The sequence below is a fragment of the Rhododendron vialii genome, chromosome 10a (assembly GCF_030253575.1).
Source record: "Rhododendron vialii isolate Sample 1 chromosome 10a, ASM3025357v1".
Taxonomy (NCBI): domain Eukaryota; kingdom Viridiplantae; phylum Streptophyta; class Magnoliopsida; order Ericales; family Ericaceae; genus Rhododendron; species Rhododendron vialii.
The window spans coordinates 29938628-29960386 of NC_080566.1; the positions used below are offsets into that span (position 1 = coordinate 29938628).

The following is a 21759-nucleotide window of genomic DNA, read 5'->3' on the forward strand; positions in this document are numbered from 1 at the left end:
AATGGGTTCTATATTAGGAATAAAAGTCAAAGGGGCATTTTGGTAGTTTCAAGGTCACTAAACGTGACCTCTGCCATTCCCGTCAAGACATCTAACAGTCAAGTAACGGAAGGGGGAATATTGATATTGTCAGAAAAAGGAAGGGAGGGCAGTGAGATTTCAGAAACCTCAGGGGAGGTCTCTGTTTATGTCAGAAACCTTAGGGAGGTCAGTGAAATTTACCCCACTTTTATGCTACATACATAAACGCGTTTTGACCGAGACAGCGGTAGTCAACAGCCGACTATAATACTCCAACACCACTTGAATCACATCCCCCTCCGATGTATTCATGGGGCCGGCGCCGTTGCCTTCCCAAAATATCAAATCTGTGTCCACATCCATACCGGTACACTCGCGACAATCGTTTATACTCAACGCACAACTTATCAAATCATTCTCTGGGTATCTATACCGACTGGAGCTCATTTCAAGTTTCATACAAATGATTTAAGACGTTCGATTTGCGGCCGGAAACTAATTTTCACGCTAGCTTTTTACATAACAACACGATACGATGGAATATCAATAAATGTTTGATCAATTCGGCTAATTTCTGGTAGTTTGAAATTTGCAGTCTAAGCCGCGTAGCCAAATTACCCGACAGATTGAGAAATTACTACGTGCTAGCTTCTGATCATGCACGGTGGACCGTACGTAGCGTGCCGCTACGTACGTCGTGATCATATGCCTTTTTTCATTACCTATATTCCGTAAGGTTTAGAACTAAGGTCCTGATTGGATGCAGGTAAACGAGGGGATGAGTTAATATCCCGGATGAGGAGGTGATGCGACACCTTTGCCTTGGTTTGGCAACAAAGTTCACACTCGGAGGATTTCATCCCCAGTCGCTATTGCAATGATTTATGAAGGTTACGGGGTATTATTTACGGATAGTTAGTTAGTCCGGGTGGATGAGGCCCTCTTGGCCTCATCCCCCCTCTCCCTCTATTCTAACTACAAAAATAACTTTATTCTCTATTTTATCCTCATCCAAATTAAGTATTTTTTTATTTTTTAATATCTCATTCAAACCAACTAATTTTTTTAATACCATATTTTTTTTTATCACTTCCATAAATTATACCCCTTAAACTCATCCCGCATCCAATCGGACAGTAACGGTGTATGAATTCTACGTGGATGTAGTTGTAAAAAATATGGGGCACAGGTTTCATATCATCATCATCTCGTAGTACTAAAAAGAAAGAGAGTGAGAAGTCGCTCTCATTTTCTTTCAAGCCCAGTAGATCTCTTGAAATGCTGCATGTCGGCTGCAGGTACTGCCGACTTATACTGTTAATTAAAAAGACAAGAAAAGGGAAAGAGAGAAGAAGTTCCGAAAGCGTTAGGCAGTTTCCTGCCTGCATATATGCCGTCTGATTGATGACTGATCTGATCTGATCGATCCATTCATCAATGTGAATGCACACAATTTTGTCCCTTTGACTGCACACGCACTTCACGCAAATCTTAACCATTTTCTAATTTCTTGTCACCGCCTACCTTATCCACCGCACAATTTTAGCACGTGCTTTTTCTAATTCCTATGTTCTAGTACAGAGTATTAAACACACGCAATAGGATGCATGATAAAGATTTTAATTTGCAGTTTAAAATTTGGCTTTTATTTATTTTTATATATATATATATACACACACACAATATGCAAATACTAAAAACACCAAAAATCATTTACCTAGGATAGATGAAAACCAGAAAATGAGTTATATTCCTTGCACACACATTTTACACACTCCCGTAGAATTTTGCGAAAGGATTATTCAGTGCCCTAGGGGACTAGGACTGGCGACCGTCATGCAGTATGTTAGATCTCTTGTCCACAATACATTGATGTGGAATCCAAAGTTGAGAATGATTCCTCGTAAATATGAGCTAAAGAAAATTTTTGAAATATCACGTGGCGATACTCGAGATGTACTAATTAAATACTCCTAAAAAATTTCTCTTTTTGTGAGGTCCACGCAGTGTATGAACAGTCCATAAATATATGGGTGGATAAATCTGTTTGTATAAGTTGCTTGTGATTCTAATTCTTGGTTAGAAAAGTATGATATGGGTACGTAAGTAGAGTTGGTATATGTTTGTAAAAGGGTTTACATTTTTAGTAATATTTTATACACTAAGTTTTTTTTTTGGAGAAAGGCAGAAATTTATAAAGGGGACCAAATGTAAAAGCTAAGTTAACATTATCAAAAAAAAAGAAAAAAGAAAAAGAAAAGCTAAGTTAACGAAAAGGTCCAATCAAGCAAACTTCCGTCAGCTTATATTGGACAGTACTATTTTGACACTGGAACAACATAAACTAGAAAAATAATTTAAATTAGCTAGCCGCAAATCGAGTACACGTGAAAAATACCAAAATCTCGATATATATAACATAAATATATGTATGAAAAAGTTTCCTACTTTAATTGTATGCTTCACTGCATACCTACCAAGATATGACTCATTCAAATAATTCTTTTACCGTACCATCTACAAAATAAACAATAAACACCAAATCAAGTGGTCGGATTTGGGGGCCGTTATCCTTAAGGGGCCGTTGTGGACTTAAGGACAACAACCCCCCTTAATCTTGAGTACGTGACAAGGACAGAGCGTTGTTGTGGGCTCAAAAAATGTTTGGATGATCACACTACGTGTCATTGGATAATATAGTACTAACAACAATATCTTGAGATTAATTTTTAATTTATTCAAAAATAAAAAGTCGAATGACTGAATGTGATTTTGAAAAATTATCCTACGACATCTTATGCCTCATAACTCGGTCCCTCTATCTTGAGTTTTCTTAATTTTTTTTCTTCTCTCAAATCACTAGAGAATAGAAATCTCTCTCAATGCATCTAGAATTATTAGGTTCCAAATGAATACCGAACTCTCTCGCCATAAAACACCTGAATTATTAAGTTTTCAAACGTTCTCTTCTTTTCGAGAGTTAATAGTGCTAGAAATGAGACTATTATGTATTATTTTTTAAATGTAACGAGTCTTTTGAGACCAATTATGAGGCAAAAATGAATTATTAGTACATATCGATCTTATAATTAACTTTTTAATTGCCGAGCAAAAAATAATAATAATTAACCTTTTAATTTAGTTTTTTTTTGGACTTGTGCGTAGAAAAAATATATTGCATATGAATCTAATTTTTGACCCCATTAATCAAAATTTCTGGCTCCACCCCTGGTAATATATATATACACATTGAGGGACATATATATAATACTATTACTCACATACTATTTAGTACTAGTCAAACACCTGGAAACAGTGAAACAAAAAAACTAGAAACAGCCTTTTTCACATTACAATTTAATGAAGACCGCCTCCGTAGGTGGCAGGCATTACAAAAATACTAATTGTCTACACCGCCACCCCCAGTTCCTTGCTTATTTAAACGTTTGCTTGGATAGGAGTTAACCTGTACTTGTCAACGTTGTACATTTGGAACTTTTTTCTTTTTCTTCGCAAAGAAATCAACTCTAGTACTATTTTTAGCACGATTTTTGTAAACGAGAGTATTATTACATGTGTGGGTTGAAGGTGGCGAATTCAAGGAGCTCCGGCGGAAAGGCGAGTTCGAGGCGGAGGGATAAGGAGAGGGAGAGAGAAGATGGGTTGCTGTCGTCACAACTACCGCAGCTGACTATGCTGTCCGGGTATAGTAGAGAGGTGGAGATGTCGGCGATGGTGTCAGCGCTGGCCCATGTGGTGGCCGGAGAAGGGAGCGGAGGAGATTATGTGAATCAACCGGATGTGTTTTTGTGGGGTGGTAGGGAGAAGAGAGGCCGTGAAGAGGAGGAGGGTGGTGGTCTAGGTGGAGGTGGAGGTGGTGGAAGGGTGTCTGAATCCATTGCAAGAGGTTCTTCTGGAGCTTATGGCGACAAAATTTCATTTGGTGATTCATTATCATTTTTGAAAGGTTAGCCTTTATTTACTCTCTCTCTCTCTCTCTCTCTCTCTCTCTGATTATCGATCTTTTGTCAGTGTTAAAAACGATTGTTTACCTTGCTACAATGTCATTCTCTATTAACAGTCTGTTTGTTTTGGACAGAAAACGTTGTGTGGAAAAAATTTGATCATTTATAAATCAGAATTATTTGATACTAGTAATTTTCTATAGCTTTGAGTATATCTTTATCATTTTATGGAGGGTGCAGTATTTTTTTCGTTTCTATAAATAAGTTTTTACTCTCACTATTTTTTCATATAGTGATGTTTTGTGTCAATCAAACAGTAGAAAATCTATATATATATATTTGAAATGTATTTTCGTGTCATAACAAATCCTTGGATAGTGAATTATTTTCCAAAGTTTAATTTCTTGCAAAATTATTTTTGGAGAGAATGTTTTTCTATCCAAACTAATCGCGGGTAATGTTTGCCTAACTTAGTGAACTATTTGGTGTCTTGAATCACAAAAACTTCAGAGAAATTTTTTAATACAAAATGTTGATGTGACAATAAAATGGTTCTACGATTTCCCGAGTCAAATTTGGTGTGACAATAAGCAGCGAAGTCATTTTTTGGCTCTACGCGCGTATATATGCCATTGCAATAGATAGTTTGAGAACTCTTGTGAACTAGGCCTGTCAATGGACCGGATTCAATTCGGATTCGATCCGAAAAATCCGATCCGGATCCGATAATGTCGATCCGATAATCCGATAATTCGAATCCGGTAATTCAATACGGATCCGGATCGGATCGGATTAAATCCGTTATCAATCCGAATCCGAATTTTATTTTTATTTTTTATTTTTTTATTTTTTTAAAAAAATAGTAATTTTTTTTTTTGAAAAAAAAATGTTTAAGAAGTTGTATTTTTATTTTATTTTTTTCGGAAAATATTTTTTTTTGAAAAAAAAATTTGAATTTTTTTGAAAAATATTTTTTTTTTTTGCTAAAATTTTTGAAGTAAAAAAAGTTTCCGGATCAGATTCGGATTTTCGGATCCGGATCGGATTTGGTCTTATCGGATCCGGTCCATTGACAGGCCTATTGTGAACTAAAACTTCGAAAATAGAACTCAATATAACATACCATTAATGATACTCTTATACTAAAATTTGGCTACCATGCATATAGGATATTTAGGCTATGTTTGGAAGAGTTATTATTTCTAGTTTTTTTTGTTTTTGTTTCCGATATTTTTTGAAACATGCACCATAAACATATTTGTGTTACTGTTTTTGTTTACAAAATACATAATCAATTTCACTAATTTACGAAAATTCTAGAAACACAAAAACTGTGTTTGCATTTATTTTGAAAACACTTTCAATAGCCCAAAAACAAATAAACAAAAACTATTACGGTTACCAAACATATATTTTTTATTTTTTAATAAATAAACAAAACTCATTTCTTGTTTTTTCATAAACAAAAAACTAACAACTTTACCAAACAGAGCCCTTACATCACCTGCTTTTATAGACTAGTTTTGAAAATGCATGAGCAAGCTTGGATATTGTTCAAGGACACGCCATGCACGTTGTACATGGGAATCTTGTGTTCTTATTCTGTATTCTTTACTTCAAAAAAATTTGAAGGTACGAAATCTCGCGACATGATGCTATTGGAAATGGAAACATGTACATGTTGAGAATATAAGTAATAAAGTTATCTCTCTCTAACAATTTAAGTTTTTAGATGAATTAGTAGTTAACAATCTAATATAGTATCAGAGCAGACAATAAATTATGTGTTCGAACCTCACCAGCTATCTAATGATTAAAATTTACACCTGTTTAGCCCGCTTATAGAGAAGAGTCTGATTACACGTAAAGGGACGTGTTGAGAATATAAACAAAAATTTTGCCTTTTCTCTATTACAGCTTAAGTTTTTAAATGAGTTGATGGTTAACGATCTAATAGTATAAAGCAAATTCTATGTCTGCATGCATAATAGTTTCTTTCACAAAAGAAAAAGAAAAGAGAACAAAGGTGCTATTAAAAAAAAAGGCATACCGCGGAATATTGGATAATGCAATCGGAAATAATAAAAAAAAACATATATAGTAGCTCTTAATATATAGTATATACTAACTTCGAATTCTTATTCAAAATATTTGGAACGGTGGGAATATATTTGACATTTTCTAGATTATCGTACCACAATGGTGGACATTTTGTATCGAAAGGTAAGGATCACAAAAAGCCATATTATTTACGTATGTATGTTCCTCTTTTTAAAAAGAAAAAAAAAATTGTTTACCTATTTATGTCCAGACACTGTATTTAAAAGTAATTTGAAGTGGAAGTATTAGGAAAAGGAGAATTCTGTTTTGATTGTCCACAGATATCATGTTTGTAGTACATTGCCTTATTATCGAGTCAAGCTTTAGTTGATGAAGCATTGGCCCGCTATTAGGGCTGCAAACGAACCGAGCTCGCGAGCAACTTGTGGCTCGGCTCGTTAAGACTCGACTCATTTACTAAACGAGTCGAGCTCAACACTCAAAAGCGCCGAGCTCAACACTCAAAAGCTCAGTTAAGTTTGACTGGTTTTATGGGCTCAGCTCATTTAAAGAGACTCGTTAAGTAAATTAGCTAGACTCGAATTTTAGACTCATTTAGTAAATGAGCTGAACTAGAACACCGTAAAACTCGATCGGCCCAGCTCAACTCATTTGCACCCTACCTGCTATAGTAACTTGCTAACTAGTATTAACATGCTAACCCTATATCATCACTGTGGCAAAAATAATTAATAATGTGATGCAACGATGTTTCAATTGCTGATCACCTTTGTTTCTCTTGCCTCTATTTCCTACTTCAGAAGGTTCAAGTAGCATGCCAAACAACATCCCAGCAGCAGCAGCAGCAGAAACAACACATACATACACTCCCACATACCCAAACACCACTAGAGATTCCTATCAAGAAGGGGAGCCAATCCCAAGAAGAAAATACAGAGGAGTGAGACAGAGGCCATGGGGGAAATGGGCAGCTGAAATTAGAGACCCTCATAAGGCCACTAGGGTTTGGTTAGGCACTTTCGACACTGCTGAGTCCGCAGCAAGAGCCTACGATGAAGCAGCCCTAAGGTTCAGGGGCAACAAGGCCAAGCTCAACTTCCCCGAAAACGTCGCACTCCGGCCATCTCCAGCGGTTTCTGCGGTGGCCCAGTTGGCCATTTCCGATCCTTCAAATACCCTTTTCGCCATTTCGTCATCGAGCGATCCAATCATTCATTCTCAGCCTTCTGATGATCATCACCTGTCGCAGGGGTACGGTGAGAGTTATAGAGACTACATGGATTACGACTATTCTCAGTATCAAAGACAATTACCACCCATGAGTCTGTTGGACCAAAGGGTATTTTCATCTTCAAATATTGGTTCTCATTTTCAATTTTCTTCTTCTCCAATTGGGTACAGTGTCCCATCATCATCTTCTTCACCAGCCACTTCTACCCACCCTATGCTTTTTCCGGCTCAACCGCAAAGTGGACTCAGGCCAGCCGCGGGCAGTAGCACTGCAGATTTTCCGGCGACAATGTGGTCAGATTTCAGTAATCAGCCCTCTTCTTCAAGATAAATTTTGTTTTGCTCTCGGGAGGTTTCTTGGGTGAATTGGTCGATTGCATATTGGGATTGTTTCACTTTTTTTCAAATTTAATTTTGTTTCTAGCTTAGGATCATTTTTACATCATTATGTACTTATTGTGTTTATATTACTCAAAACTAGACACATAACAATCTCATTTGACGATGCAAGCCATTCATTTTGTTAATCTCTAGGTGTACGTAAATCATACATGCGAAAAAAATCAATAAGATCGAACAATAGTGAAAACTTCATCAATCGTATTCCTCTTGAAGGCAATGAACTGTCGACTCAATTACTTTTAGGACAAATATAATTTGTACAAAAAATCAATCTAATTTTGTATATCAGTGATGAACACATTGCCTTGTTTGTTTGGTGGTTTTGAATGAGGTTTTTGAGAATAGTGAGTGGAGAGAGAAAAATAGAGAAAAATTTATTGCAGACCGTGCCCAAGAATTTTGAGACCCCGAACAAACGAACATTAAACCGTATTGAAAATGATTTTGTGCTTCATGACCTATCTCATGAGAGAATCTTAGTTCTATGCAAACCATGCAGGAAATGCATTAATAATACGGTGATAGTACAAAGAACGAAAAACATATGGTCAAAACAAAAACTAAAAATCAACGAAAAACATGCAGCCAACTCTCAAAGGAAAACAGAAGCAACGAAACGCATTCATGGATAAAGATCCTCTAGCACCGGCAAAAAACCATTAGAAAAGCATGAGCAGAAAAAGGATACTAATGTATCACATGATACTACGGTGCACGGAACATATGAGGTTCGTTGCAACTATCGTCAATGGTATGCACGCGTTTGCGCTTATGCGTTGTGTATGGTTTGAATGCTTGAACAGTTTGGTCAACATTTCTTTGAGCCTTGATTTTTGCCTATTAGCCCTACGTTTACTGGGACTTGCCATCTAGCAACCTCCTTCCTTGGCAATGATATCCCGAAAAGCCCGAATTTGAATAGTCCTGGTATGCCTCAATTTTTACATTGTTGAGCGAGTCATATGATGACCGCATTCCTTAGAATCATTGTCCTTCAAAGCTAGGGTACGCTTGAGCTTCAGGGTCTCCATAGTCCATACACTCGGACGTCAGGTTCTCCACAGTTGAGATATCCATTGTGGTGTCATTCAGCCTAGAATCTTGGTTGAAGGTATTCTCGAAATCATTGTCCCAACAAGCCTTTGTTCCACTATTTTTTGTATTAAATGTGATATTATGAGAGAATAATTTGTCTCGTAAAACGGGGAGTAATTACTTAAAAAATAAAAATCTTTGCGAAACGGGGCCTCAGAAAAACGAGATAAATGATATCCTTGTCCCAGGTTGAGGTACACTATTTTGCATTTGACCAAACATGTAAAATGAATTGAACCAACCCCATCCATGTCAAACAAACACCGGAGAAAAATTCCAACAGAGATACTAGTCAGAAACCTGAAAAAGCGCTGAACTGGGAAATGTATAATAATCCACCTCAAATTCATAAAATTCGGTACACTGTTGACTAATACAAGCATCATATGTCCCACTGATTTCCAGTTTCGATACTACTATCGTTCTGTTACCGTGATGAATGAAATTCCAAAAGAAACAGCACAATGACTAAAATGGAAATCAGCTCGGCAATCTAATCCAACAAAATGAAGGCGGCGATGACTGGAGGAAACAAATAACAGCAGATAAGAGATTCCCACGACCAAACCATTTTGGTTTCCTTCAGTAGTCCTTAAAACTCAGCAGAACACAGAGCCACCCTGCAATGGTTTTAAAAAACAATTAAACCTCAATCAAATTACAAGGACATCGCTGTTTTCAAGAGGAGTGATTTCCGCACTTCCTTTTTGATATCCGCATTCCTTTCTTTGTTTTTACATGTGTGAATTTACAACATTGCCCGTTTATTTGTTCACCTTTTCACACAAGGAAAAGAAACATTACAAATTTGCATGACTATAAAGACCAAAAAAGCAGTGCAAATGGTAAAAAATGGAGTGAGCAAATCAATTAAGATTTTCAGTTGCGAAAGTAATCGATCTTTATATGTTTGTGCTAATAGCACAGACGGAGAACAGGGGAGTCTACCTGCAATTAGATCCATCAGCATTTTCAAACTTTCAAGGCAACTTTGTGAACCATAGTTTCCTTGTGGATTTGGTGGCAACTCTTCTCCACAAGATCAAGCAACTTCTCTAAGTTCAAAGACCATGAATTCAAAATGTCATTGCTGTCCTTGGCTGCCTGGAAACAGACTATACCCATTGGCCGGTCAATCTTTGCTACCAGCGCTTTAGAGACAACCATATCTGAAAGATGCTTTTCCGCTTCCTGAGACATGAGAGATGGAATATTTTACTCTCCATACTGTGGATGATGATGAAAAGCATACAGAAAAGGAACTTGAAAAGCCGCTGGCATTCTCTTACCACCAGGAAAAGGCAAAAAACGGCACATCGTGCACCACTAGATATCATGCAATTTAGTATCAATTAGTCTGGCACGAAGCCAGCCGAAAAGGCTTGAACTAGGAAGTGAAAAAAACAAGAGGGCAGCTTAAAAAAAGGACATAGGTTATGCCACAAGCTCGTGTATAGGGCAATAAAAACTCTAAAGCAATAAAGGTGGGCAGCAACTGTAGCACCATAGCTTTACATACCAATAAAATGCCAACAGGTAAGTAGTGGCAAAGGTAAGGAATATAATCTTGAAAATTCAGTTTCAATTTCAATCAGCTGTCCAACGGTGAGATTTAGAGAAAAGTAACCCTTTGGACAGCACAGTTCAAAGTAGATGAAAGTTGAGCTATGTACCCAATGCTTCCAAGATTAACCGGAGATATCCATGCATTTCAAAGCATGGGGAGTATGAGAAGAGCGCAGGTGCTATGGTGGGAGCATCGATTCCCCCAACAGCTTGGAGGTTTGTGTAACACAGCTTGGTAATGACTAGTTTGGTGGTGCTATCCAAATGATGAAGTGCTCTTACCACCCTAATCACCGGCTGAAAGGTTTTTTTCCCCTAAAGCTGAAGGGCTAAGCAGTAGTTGAGGGAGGCCCATTTAAGGGGGATGCACATCAAGAAAACATCAACACCTATGAAGCACCGACACCTCTAAAGGTCGAAGTATCGCAGTGTCAGGACACGGGGACACGGGGACACCGCGGGACACCTCGGAGATACGTACGGGACACGCCACGTGGCGTGTCCCATATTTTAATATTAAATTTTGAGGGGGACACGGCTGGGGACACGGCGGGACACCGCTGGGGACACGGCGGGGACACCGATGGGGACACGGCAGGGGTCAAACTGTAATTTTTTTAAAATTTAAGGGGCCAAACTGTAATTTTTGAAAAATTTGGGGGTCAAACTGTAATTTTTTAAAAAAAATTTGGGGCCAAATTATATATTTTTTAAATTTCTGGGTGCTAAACTCTAATTATTTATTTATTTATATATATAAATAAATAAATAAATATACACGTGGCGTGTCCCCCGCTGTGTCCGTGTCCCCATTTTTTTAGAATTCCCGTGTCCCGGTGTTGGTTTCGGTGTCCGTGTCCGTGTCCGTGTCCGTGCATCATAGATCAACACTCAGTTTGGATGACAATATTCTCGATGGGGAATGGGATAGTGATGCCATATTTTCATGTTTCCTACATTTCGAATTGACAGGAATAGGAATGTGATTCCTGATGACATTCAACCAGAAATCACATTCCCAAACCAAGTAGGAATCTAATCACTCGCACCCCCATGGGAATCCTAGATTCCTGGCTCAATGCATACAAAAAGGATATTTTGACTTCAAAATTTTCAAAATAAATGATTCCTGAAGAAGATTACTGAATCAATCCCCAACGTCCGAATGGAATTACTCCGGGTATTGAATTACAAGGGACTTAATTCCTGGTAATCAAACTCCTATTCCTGCCAAAGACTATGGGAATGCAAACTGAGCCTATCAAGATGGGAACTACTCTTCGAAATTAATCAGACAAAAAAAAAAGGGCATTATAAACTAGTGACATGGAATAACTCCTAGTTTTGCAATGAATCTATATGCAAAAATACGTTACAACCATTTTGCAATAACTCTTCTGCAAAAGTTACCGACATACCTGGACACTGAGACATAGCAGCTGAGCAAGTCTTTTCAAGGTAATCCTTGAGTAATACTTTGAGACCACAAGGATATTCTGCAAAGAAGGGAAATCTTGAAACTGGATTTTACATGTTCAAAACTAGCAAACAGATATTGAATGAGTAGTGGCAGATTACATGTTCTATTACTCTCTGTCTTAAATCTTCAGCTGCCTTGTCACCCAAAGAGCCACCAAGCATGTTCTTTTCATTGTCAAACTCCTTGTTGAATGTATTCCACAAAGCCGTCCACTGAATGACCTCCATAGTAACAAGCTGTTTCAAGAGCAACCTGCGACAGAACAGAAGGACAAAAAACAAATCAATAGGATACGAAAACTCGAAAATCTTTACCTCTTTCAGTCAATTTGGTTTTGGGGTTTATTAGGACGTACCTGAAATGAGAAATTTCTGATAGATTCTTATCCTCCAAGGTGGAGTTAAGAAGGCTTGACTGCATAGGATCATGCGGTGACAAGACTAAATACCAGCAAATTTTCCTCAGGACCTGCATCAAGTAAAGGGTAAGAGAAGCTGAAAAGATTGAAGAAGGCATCCTTATTGATTATTGCACTGACAGAGATTAAAGCAATTTCTTTCTCTTTCTTAAATATAGTGGAGAAAATGGGGTCAGTTTCTTTACCGGTATCCACTGTGTTGGGTCTTCTTTGACAGAGGGAATCTCATAGATTGACTTGTAACAGCGACATATTTCAAGGTAATCATTGCTGTGCGAGTAGAACCTACATGGCAGGAAATGCAAGACAACCAGAACACATTAATGATTCATAGTTTTATACATTTAAAGCTTTCATTTGCAACTAGCTCAAGTAGAAATTTTTTTTGATAAATAAATAGTTATATTAAGAAGGCATAAAGGGAATGCCACCCAAATACAAGAGAAGGCCACAAGAAAAAAAGGCCCTATACAATGCCGAGAGAATAGTAAAGCTCAAACCAATCTAAAAATTAGTGAAGGGATGGAAAACAGTCTCCCTTGTCCCAACTGTACAAGCAATTCACCAAAAAAGATTTAATCCCAGACAGAGGTTTTTCCACCCCTTCAAAAACTCTCGAATTTCTCTCACGCCATAAGACCCACATTAAACAAAGCAGAATCATGGCCCACATAAGAAATTAATTTTCTTGAAGACAGCTTCAGAACAAGAAATAAATCCTACTGCAACAGGTACATTTCAAATATGTTGATGCTGCCATCGACTTTGCTACTTAAGCGAATTATCTAGATTTAGGCTCTTACCACTTATTTATCGGGGCGGTTCCGGGGACACTTAAAAAAAACCCCCCCAAGTTCCCGATCGAATTTTGATGATCCGAACCACTCAATGTAATTAGAACGTGATTTTAAGGGTGCCCGCGAAAAATCAGCAAAAAAAATGACCAGAAAAGGCTTCATCCGAACAGTTTTTTATTAAACTTTATTGAACGGTTCAATAAAAAACTGCTAAAATCAAGTCCTTCCCGGTTAGTTTTTTTGCCAGTTTCTCGCGGGCACCCTTAAAATCACGTTCTGAACACGTTAAGCAGCTCGGATCATCAAAATTTGATCGGGAACTATGAGATTAAGATTTGGAGGGTTTTTTTAAGTGTCCCCGAAACCGCCCCGCTTATCAATTCGTAATTTAGGAGTAACAATGGCACTGGTCCTGGACGACAATTTTAATTCATGAAAGGAACACCTGGTTTCCATAGGTTGCTACCGAAGGGGAACATGCCCAATGTGCTCAAAATGTCAACAGGATAAAATTTTGCAATTGTACATCATTTCCTCATTATTTGAAGGAAAAATACTTTCGACCTTTTACTGTTTCATGGTAAAAAAGCCTTTCCTTCGGTTAAAGTTTGAAGCCAACATCAAGGGCTTTATTGCGTTTGACACTAAGAATGTCAATTTCACCTTTGTCCATATTTAAGTCAAATTTAGGACACAATCAAACTCAAATTGACTGATGGTCCCAGACATTACAGGTCTTCACGCTTACAAAATGCCACATCCACGGGACGAGCCAAAACATTGAAGAGTATGTATGTGCACCCACACATGGAAAAGATTTTGAAATTGGGTACAGTAATCCATACGAATGTGTGAAACAATCCCATTTTCCATATTTCTTCTTTCTTGTATAAAAAAAAGTTTCCAACTTCCTAATATATCTTTGAATAAATTTTCCCCTATTCCAGAATTTCAACCAAACTGCAAAATTATTTGGACTTCAAACAAATTACTAAGCTTATTGGGCTTTTTAGAGGGTAATATAATCAATGCACTTGTGCAGAAGAGAGAGAGAGAGAGATGCCAAAAGCACTAAAAAAAATTTGAATTGAAATACTGTAGGTACCATAGAGCTAATAGGGCTAGAAAACTCCAGCATTACCAACAGCTCCTTTGGAAGGGAAAATTGCGAAAACTTCAAACTAATTGTAGTAGTTTTCAAATTCAAATTCGTTCATGCACTCACACTAATAGGGAAAGCTAAGGATAACTGATACATCTAATTCATTGACTCCTAAAACTTGACCAATGCTGATTCAGAAGTCTTTTACCACATGTTGACATTAGGTTAATTTAATACCTCGAATTGGCAAATAGGTTGTAACCTAAATTCAAAACCAAAGATGGAATTCTTTAAGTGAACTTGGCTCAACTTGTATAGCCAAATGAAGAATACTTCTGCAAACTAATAGCATAACCAGCCAGCTACGGTAAAATATCAAACCCCATGTCAAGTCCCAGAGGAAAGAAGTACATCTCAAAATGTTAACATCATTTTCCAGCGGGGACCCCTTTAATCAAGTGAAACAGTAAACGTCACATGCATCATCCGATCATTGATGGAAGGATAACATGCATCTTTGAATCACTACTTCATAAAACAATCGGAAAATGAAAAGGGAGCTATGTGAGTCAATGAGGTTGAACCAATGATGTTTTTGGGAGCCAAGTGCTCTTGGTTCCCAATTTGGGATTTAATCCCTCTAAAATCAAATTCTAGATTTTTTGTTAAGATGACTACTTGGCAAACAATGGAACAGGTAAACTGGGGGCAAAAGGTCAGGCATTGACATACCGTATCATTAATTCATAGTAGATTCGCTTCAACTCCATCAATGATGGTATATCTGCTGGAGCCTCTTCCACAACATTATCACCTTCTTTAGGTTTTTTCTTTTCTTTTGAAGTATCAGCATCAAAAACTCTAGGACTAATTTTCCTCGAGAGTATCTGTGCACGCACATAGTCTTGGCGGTCTAAACATAGACGAACCTAACAAAAAATAAAATAGTGCACAATCATCTTTCCGCCAACCAGAAAATGACATGATACAAAACAATTAAAAAGGCAAGGAAGAAACCCCCATACTTGTTCAAGAATGAAGGCTATCTTTTCAGTTTTTGCCATTGCGCCAAATGTTTCCACCTGTAACTCGGGAATCAGAACAGTGCCAAAATTGGGAAAATAACCAAAATGCAGAATGTAACTCATAATGACAGTTGGAACAACCCAGAATCTAATGAATAAAAAGTACATCCTGAACTGACACATACCGCAATTTCTTGCATTAAGTCAGCAGCCTCAGCGATCTGTCCTTGTTCTTCCTTGATCTTTGCAAGTTTTTTAATCAACCGCGCTCTCTCTATCTCAACATATATCTACAATGTAACAAGGATAGTAATTTAGGGAAAAAGGGCAAGGAGAGATAAACTTCATATAGACAATCTAGCAGCAACTATCTCTGATCTCAGGATAGAACATTAACCTTTCCTGCAGAAACACTATTAAGCGCCTTAATGAGCTCCACTTTACTTTCAACATCTGGGGTCTCATCAATATATTGCATCGCTTGTTGGACCATTGCAGTTACAGCCTACATGTAAACAGTAGAGGAAGCCCATGAAAGAGGTTACCACCAAAACAACGTCCCATGAGTACAAAGATTAAAAGACAAGCCAAATGTCACAACTATAACAGAAAAAAATTAGGTATTAGGGCAGTAGAAGTAGAGTAATACTTGATGCATAGAAAGTAAAATGCCAAGCTGTTCTTTGTCCCTAAAAGGGCCTTCCCAACCGTTCTTACGTATTTCGAGGGGCACAATTATTGCACATTTGGAGGGTGGGAGGAAAGGAAGAGAAGAGGGAGGAAGCAACTCGAGCAAAAGTACAGGTACCTAAGAAGCACGGACACTCCTATGAAATGTGTTTCGTTGCTCTTGATTGTTTATAGGGATCTTAGAACACTAGAGACGCTTGTCTTCTTTTCTATGGTGCAAGTTTTGCCATGTTTTGAGGGATGTGGTAGGAGAGAATCGCAAGAACTTATGAAGAAAAGTTTAAGGAACTTGAAGGCTTATGTGATGAAGATAATGAGAATTGCAAGTACTTATGTTTTGGGCTTTTACAATAGTATCTTCAAAGGAGAATCTTTTATTCTTGAGAAGTACATACAGGAGAGCTATTGGTGACATGCTTGTTGATTACCTTCTCATATTGTTCCTCTTGGTGGACTTGCTATGATACCTTTTTTCCTGTTCTGTCTATTGATTGCTAATTTTTCAATTTATTCAAGTCACGGAGCGTGTGTGACGTAGGACAATGAAAGAAAAGAGAGGAGAGGGAAGACACAAGGGCCAAAGCCCTAATTTCAAACAACTCTCAATCTTTATTAATTTTGTTGATTACAACATTAATCATCTTATTTATAGGCTAACAAGCTAAATAAAAGATAACTTTCAAAATGGAAACAAAACCTAACCTAATACAAAAACAAAAACAAATAACTTTTTCTCCAACATGGCTTGACTCGAGGCCAAGGAGAATTATTCCGCTCCAACCAATTAAGGGTTGCGCAATCAGTGTGAGTTCCTCAAAATCGCTAAATCAATTGCTCAAGTTAGTTTCATTTATGTAGATTGAGACTTTTGCAACTTGGGAATTACTACCACTGTCATCACATGCTTTCATTGTTTTTGTCAAGCCACAACCACTGTAACTGATTCCAGGACATAGCTTCCTCAGCTATTGTATAAATAAATATTGTCACGTCTATGACTTGTAATGAGTAATTATGTGTATGGAAGATGTGACCATATAAATGTCTCAAGGAGGGAAAAGCAGAACATACAGTACTTCATGGTTCCAAAAGGTTTATAATTGTATGGACGGGAGTAGGAAAGAAAGGATTTCGTTGACAAAGTTGTGCCCGACTGCCAAATTCAGAGTCACATGTTTCACAATGTAGAAATTGCAGGGGTTACGGGTGTGCCAAACTCAATCAGAGGGGTGAGGTGCACCGGGGTCAACAGAATTTGGTATCACAACTAAACCACATCATGGATAGCTTCATATTCCAGGAAGAACAAGGGTTAACTAACTGTTACAGAATCCAAACTGAAACAAATTGAATCCAATTACGTGTTTATTAACTCAACACACACCTCCCTACATGTATGTTTATGTAGATCATTATGAGTTACACAAAACAGAGAAATCGTGTGTCAGATACACCTCTCACTCCGGTAAACTAGCAGTACAAACACACGCATACATACACATATAGAGAGATGCACAACCACTCTGCCCAACAAACAGATAAAACAAATCTCTCCTACAAATGCATGTAGTCTTTGTCCAACCATTAGCATATGCACAGAGTAAGATTCCAATTAACTCCAAACTTGAAACCTATGGGAAAAAAGCCTCGTAGTTGTGGTTGAGGAGCGCGACTGTGAAAGGGTCTCACAAAAAACATTCCAATTCGCAAGTGCGATAATTGAGAGCGCAAGTGCAAAGCAAGGATTGATGAAGGGAGCAATGGCGCCCTTTAAGGCTTATGTGACTAACAACAGCTCCAAAAGATTAAAACCCCCAGTTAAAATCTTTTTTTTCTTGGGTAATAATCCAAACTCTCATTTTAGGATTCATGTTAAGTAATTGCGCCAGAACCCAAACTGTTACAAATTGCATCCAATTTTGACTAAACCAAATTTTACAGGTTTATTTACTAGATACGCACAACTCTCCACATGTACATGTATAATACACGGTTGTAAAGTTAAAACGTAACAGAAAAACTCATCCGCATCTCTCTCTCTCTCTCTCTCTCTCTCTCTCTCTCTCTCATACATTGTCGTACAAACAAAAGCATACATACGCGACAGCCTTGCCAAGCAAACAGATCCAAAAAACAAATATCTCCTCAAAACGCACGTAGGCATAGTCGAAGCACTTTGCAAGACTACAATTAACTCCAAACCTAAAACTAAAACCTTCTTTTGTGGGAAATAATTTACACGTTTATCTATTCTGTTCACTAGTTCAACCTAATATAAAAAGATGGTAAAAACTTCCAAATTCCGTAGAAACACACGCAATTGCGCGCGTACTTGAAGATACCGATACAAAAAGTTGCAAAGGTTCTTTCCGTACCTGCTTCAACTGCCCACGGCGCTTGGACAACAAGACAATCTGGTCATTGAGGGTTTTCCAAGCCTTGGCTTCGTAGCAAAGCTGCAAGATGTCGGTGACGGCTTTCTTGGTACCGGCCACGTCGTTGTCGAGCCTCATCTTCTTCTCCACGTTCAGAAGCGACTCTATCTTCGCCTCCAAATCGCCTGCGACTTCCTGCAGAAACACAAAACCATCGAAAGAAAATATACATAGTTTAATAATCGTTCGAACCAAGGTTGAGATCTACAAACAGAGTAGTTGAGATTGAGTTTGAATGTTACCATCTTGGATTGGAATTCGAGATTGAAACAGGGAAGTCGAATGAACTAGGTTTTAGAGAGAGAGAGAGAGAGAGTTGTGAATCTGAAACCCTATAAGAGAGAGAGTGCTGTGTTTGCCGTAGTGTGCAAGACAGGAATACCCCTCTCCCTTCTTCTTTTTCGGTTTTTAAAACGGAAAAATACTCCTCTCCCTGTGACTCGAACTGTCGAACATAGGCCTATTTTGGCCGGATCCGGGGTGCGGTAGTGTATCCTGTGTAGGGCAGCGTACAATCGCAACTCTTATCAATTAACGGTTCAAATTAAAAATAATTTTTTATCGATAAAAGATATTTATTATCGGTTAAAGATTAAAAATACATTGTAACAAATGATTCACGAGATCAATGGTCTGTATTTTGCACTACAACGGGGTGCATTATGACACCTCCGGTTCCATTTTGGCAAATTATCCAAATTGAGTATATGTTTTTGTTCCTATTCAAATTTTTTTGCACTTATTAATTTTACATCAATTTTTTTTAATTGTTGCTTCGGAATCTAAATAGTAAAAAAATACTATCGAAATTCAAATTTTTTTTAATAAAGACAAAAATAAGTCGATTATGTGAAGCAATAATTCACATAAAATCGACGTATGGGTACGTATATTTCCCCATAAACCAGTTACAATATGAACCACAGAAACACGTATGAGTTCAGGTAAATGATCTCCTGAATATTGGGTAGCTGTTGTTAAATGAGGTCAAATGCTTTATGAAATGGGGGAATCACATAAAATATAGCCAGAAAAACTATTTCGATAGCGGCATTAAATAAGAACAAAAAAATAATCCGTTTGGATTATTTGGCCAAAATAGGGTTAATTATTCAATGTCTCTCAAGCACTCAAGTAACATATCCCAAACTCTTTTCTACCACACATTTGTATAGATTAGAAGTCATTTTGTAATGGGGTGACAGTGCCAAACATTGAATAATTTTCCCTGTAACTCAATTCGGTATTTTGGAGTTTTTAGGGTTTGTTCAATTACTATGGAAAAGAAATGAAGGGAAAATAAAAAAATTCTTCTATTTTGAGAGGGGAAAAAAAAGAGAGAAGAAAATAATTAAACAGGGGCTTATGAAAGGTAAATTTTTCTCCAAACTTTTTCTTCTCTGTTTCTTCATTTTCTTTTCCCTTTTTTTTTTCCATAGGTACCAAAGAGGTTGTTAAATTTGGGTGGGCTTTCTTGATAAAGAAAAAAGGGAAAATGACAGCTCAAGACGTGTTTTGGGTGGGCCGATGAACTTTTATAGAAACTCGGCCCGATTGAACTTAACCCGAGGCTCAGTCCGTCATCTACTTTACCCGGCTTATCACTTGATAAGTTTTGGGCTATTTTTACCTTGGACATTTTAATTTATTTATGCGAGACACCAAGGCATGCACACTATACGTGTTAATGGAAAGGATGGAAAAATAAAATTCTTAAATTTGAATTATTGAAAATTTGGAATGTGACATATTCTTTTTTGTTTTTTCTCTTCTTGGTAGTTTATTGGAGCATCTCCAACCATGCCCCATATTGAGGGGAAAAAATTGTAATTTATCACCTCTTTTTTTCAATTTCTTGCCACTGAGCTCCATCAGCACCACCACCACTGAGCTCCACCACCGCTAGATTGCTCCATCACCCCCTCTCATCACTCCCTCTCTCTCCTGTCTACCACACATTTCCATTACTCATCGACAACACCACCACCACGAGCATTCAATTATTCTGTCCCACCATTGTCGGATTTTAAAATATGAAAGATTGACGATAAAAAAATAAAATATGAAAGTTGCACATAATTTCGGATTTTAAAATATGAAAATTACATGTATTTTCGGATTTTAAAATATGAAAATTGGACATATTTTGGGATTTTAAAATCCGAACGTTGTACATACTTCCCGTGCATAGTTCGAAAATCCTTTGGATATTAAAAATTCAAAAAAAATTCTAACTTTCATATTTTAAGATCCAAAATTTTGTGCAACTTTCATATTTTAACTTCTGACAATGTTGGAACAAACTAATTGAATGCTAGTGGTGGTGGTGTTTCCGACGGTGAGTGATGGGAATGGGTGGAGGAGAGGAGGGAGGGAGTGACGAGAGCGGTGATGGAGCTTGCTGGTGGTGAGTGGTGATGGAGCTCGGTGGTGGTGTGGTGGTCGATGGTTGTGGTTGTAGAGAATGGAGTGAGAACAGAGAGAGAGAGAGGGCGAAGTTCAAATTTTTGGGTATAAATTTGGTTTTTTGGTGGGAAGAGTAAATAGGAAAATTCAAGGGTATTTTTTGGTTATATTTAGCAAATTGTTAACACTACAAAAAAAAGGGGTGTGGGTTTTCTTTAGCAAAGTATTGTATGTAGCAAATTTATGGTTGCAAAAAGAAGCTGCCAATGAAATATTTCACACCTAACCCTAAAGAACTTCCAAAAGGCTACCCACATTCTGTATTCCATCACTGAAACACATTACCCTAAAGAAGACCTACACTAAAATTGGAGTTGCAACTAGGGCTGCAAACGAGCCGAGCCGAGCCGAGCTTTATAGTGTTCAAGCTTGTTTATTAAGTTTTTAACGAACACGAGCTCGAGCTTCAGCTCAGTAAAAACTTAATGAGTCGAGCTCGAGCCGAGCAGGCCTTGGCTTGACTCGAGCTGGAGCTTGTTCACAAGCTTCAATGGACCAACGAAAAATGTATATATATCCTCGAATAGGCCTAATACAACCAAAAATATTTTGATTGTGAAGGTATATATCTTTCGTTTTCCTATGGAGTAGGGGTGTACTGGTGTACGTGTGCTCTCGCCTCCCTTGGTTGACTGAAAAGTGAAAATAGAAAGAATAAATTATGAAATAACAATAAAAATCCTAAACTTAAGTATATCTACCCCAACTCGCGAGCCGAGCTTATCCTGGCTCGAGCTCGGCTCGTTTACAAAACGAGCTAAAAAAATCGGCTCGAGCTCGTTCATTTAACTTCCGAGCCAAGCTTGAACGAGCCACTAACAAGCCGAGCTGCGAGCGGCTTGATTCATTTGCAGCCCTAGTTGCAACATTTCTAGATGGTATCAATGGCCACTCTTAGAGCATCCCCAATGGGGATGTAAAACCAGGTGCTATACTTAAAATACAACCGGATGCCAAAAAAAACCCTTCCAATGGGGATGTAAAATGGAACAAATCAGGTGGTAAA

General features: G+C 37.7%; 2 protein-coding genes across 2 annotated transcripts; one reads left to right on the plus strand and one right to left on the minus strand.

The window, feature by feature from the left end:
- Positions 1-3463: 3463 nt before the first annotated feature.
- Positions 3464-7804, plus strand: LOC131303242 (ethylene-responsive transcription factor ERF110-like). The gene is made up of 2 exons (XM_058330019.1): positions 3464-3988; positions 6848-7804. The coding sequence occupies exons 1-2, from the start codon at positions 3595-3597 to the stop codon at positions 7606-7608; spliced, it is 1155 nt and encodes a 384-aa protein (XP_058186002.1). The 5' UTR covers positions 3464-3594; the 3' UTR covers positions 7609-7804.
- Positions 7805-9722: 1918 nt separating this feature from the next.
- LOC131303243 (26S proteasome non-ATPase regulatory subunit 12 homolog A-like) lies at positions 9723-18733 on the minus strand. Its single transcript, XM_058330020.1, has 11 exons — positions 18530-18733; positions 18228-18422; positions 15560-15667; positions 15348-15452; positions 15163-15219; positions 14870-15066; positions 12424-12523; positions 12176-12288; positions 11919-12072; positions 11759-11836; positions 9723-9965 (listed from the first exon to the last, which is right to left on the minus strand). The coding sequence occupies exons 1-11, from the start codon at positions 18530-18532 to the stop codon at positions 9747-9749; spliced, it is 1329 nt and encodes a 442-aa protein (XP_058186003.1). The 5' UTR covers positions 18533-18733; the 3' UTR covers positions 9723-9746.
- Positions 18734-21759: the final 3026 nt, after the last annotated feature.

Excerpts from the sequence above, each read along its gene's own strand:
- LOC131303242 (XM_058330019.1), top strand. The coding sequence starts at position 3,595 with ATGTGTGGGTTGAAGGTGGCGAATTCAAGGAGCTCCGGCGGAAAGGCG. Across the intron at positions 3,989-6,847 it reads TTCATTATCATTTTTGAAAG|AAGGTTCAAGTAGCATGCCA; the intron begins GTTAGCCTTTAT and ends TTCCTACTTCAG.
- LOC131303243 (XM_058330020.1), bottom strand. Across the intron at positions 12,289-12,423 it reads ACCCAACACAGTGGATACCG|GTCCTGAGGAAAATTTGCTG; the intron begins GTAAAGAAACTG and ends TACTTGATGCAG. Across the intron at positions 12,073-12,175 it reads TCAGAAATTTCTCATTTCAG|GTTGCTCTTGAAACAGCTTG; the intron begins GTACGTCCTAAT and ends GTTCTGTCGCAG.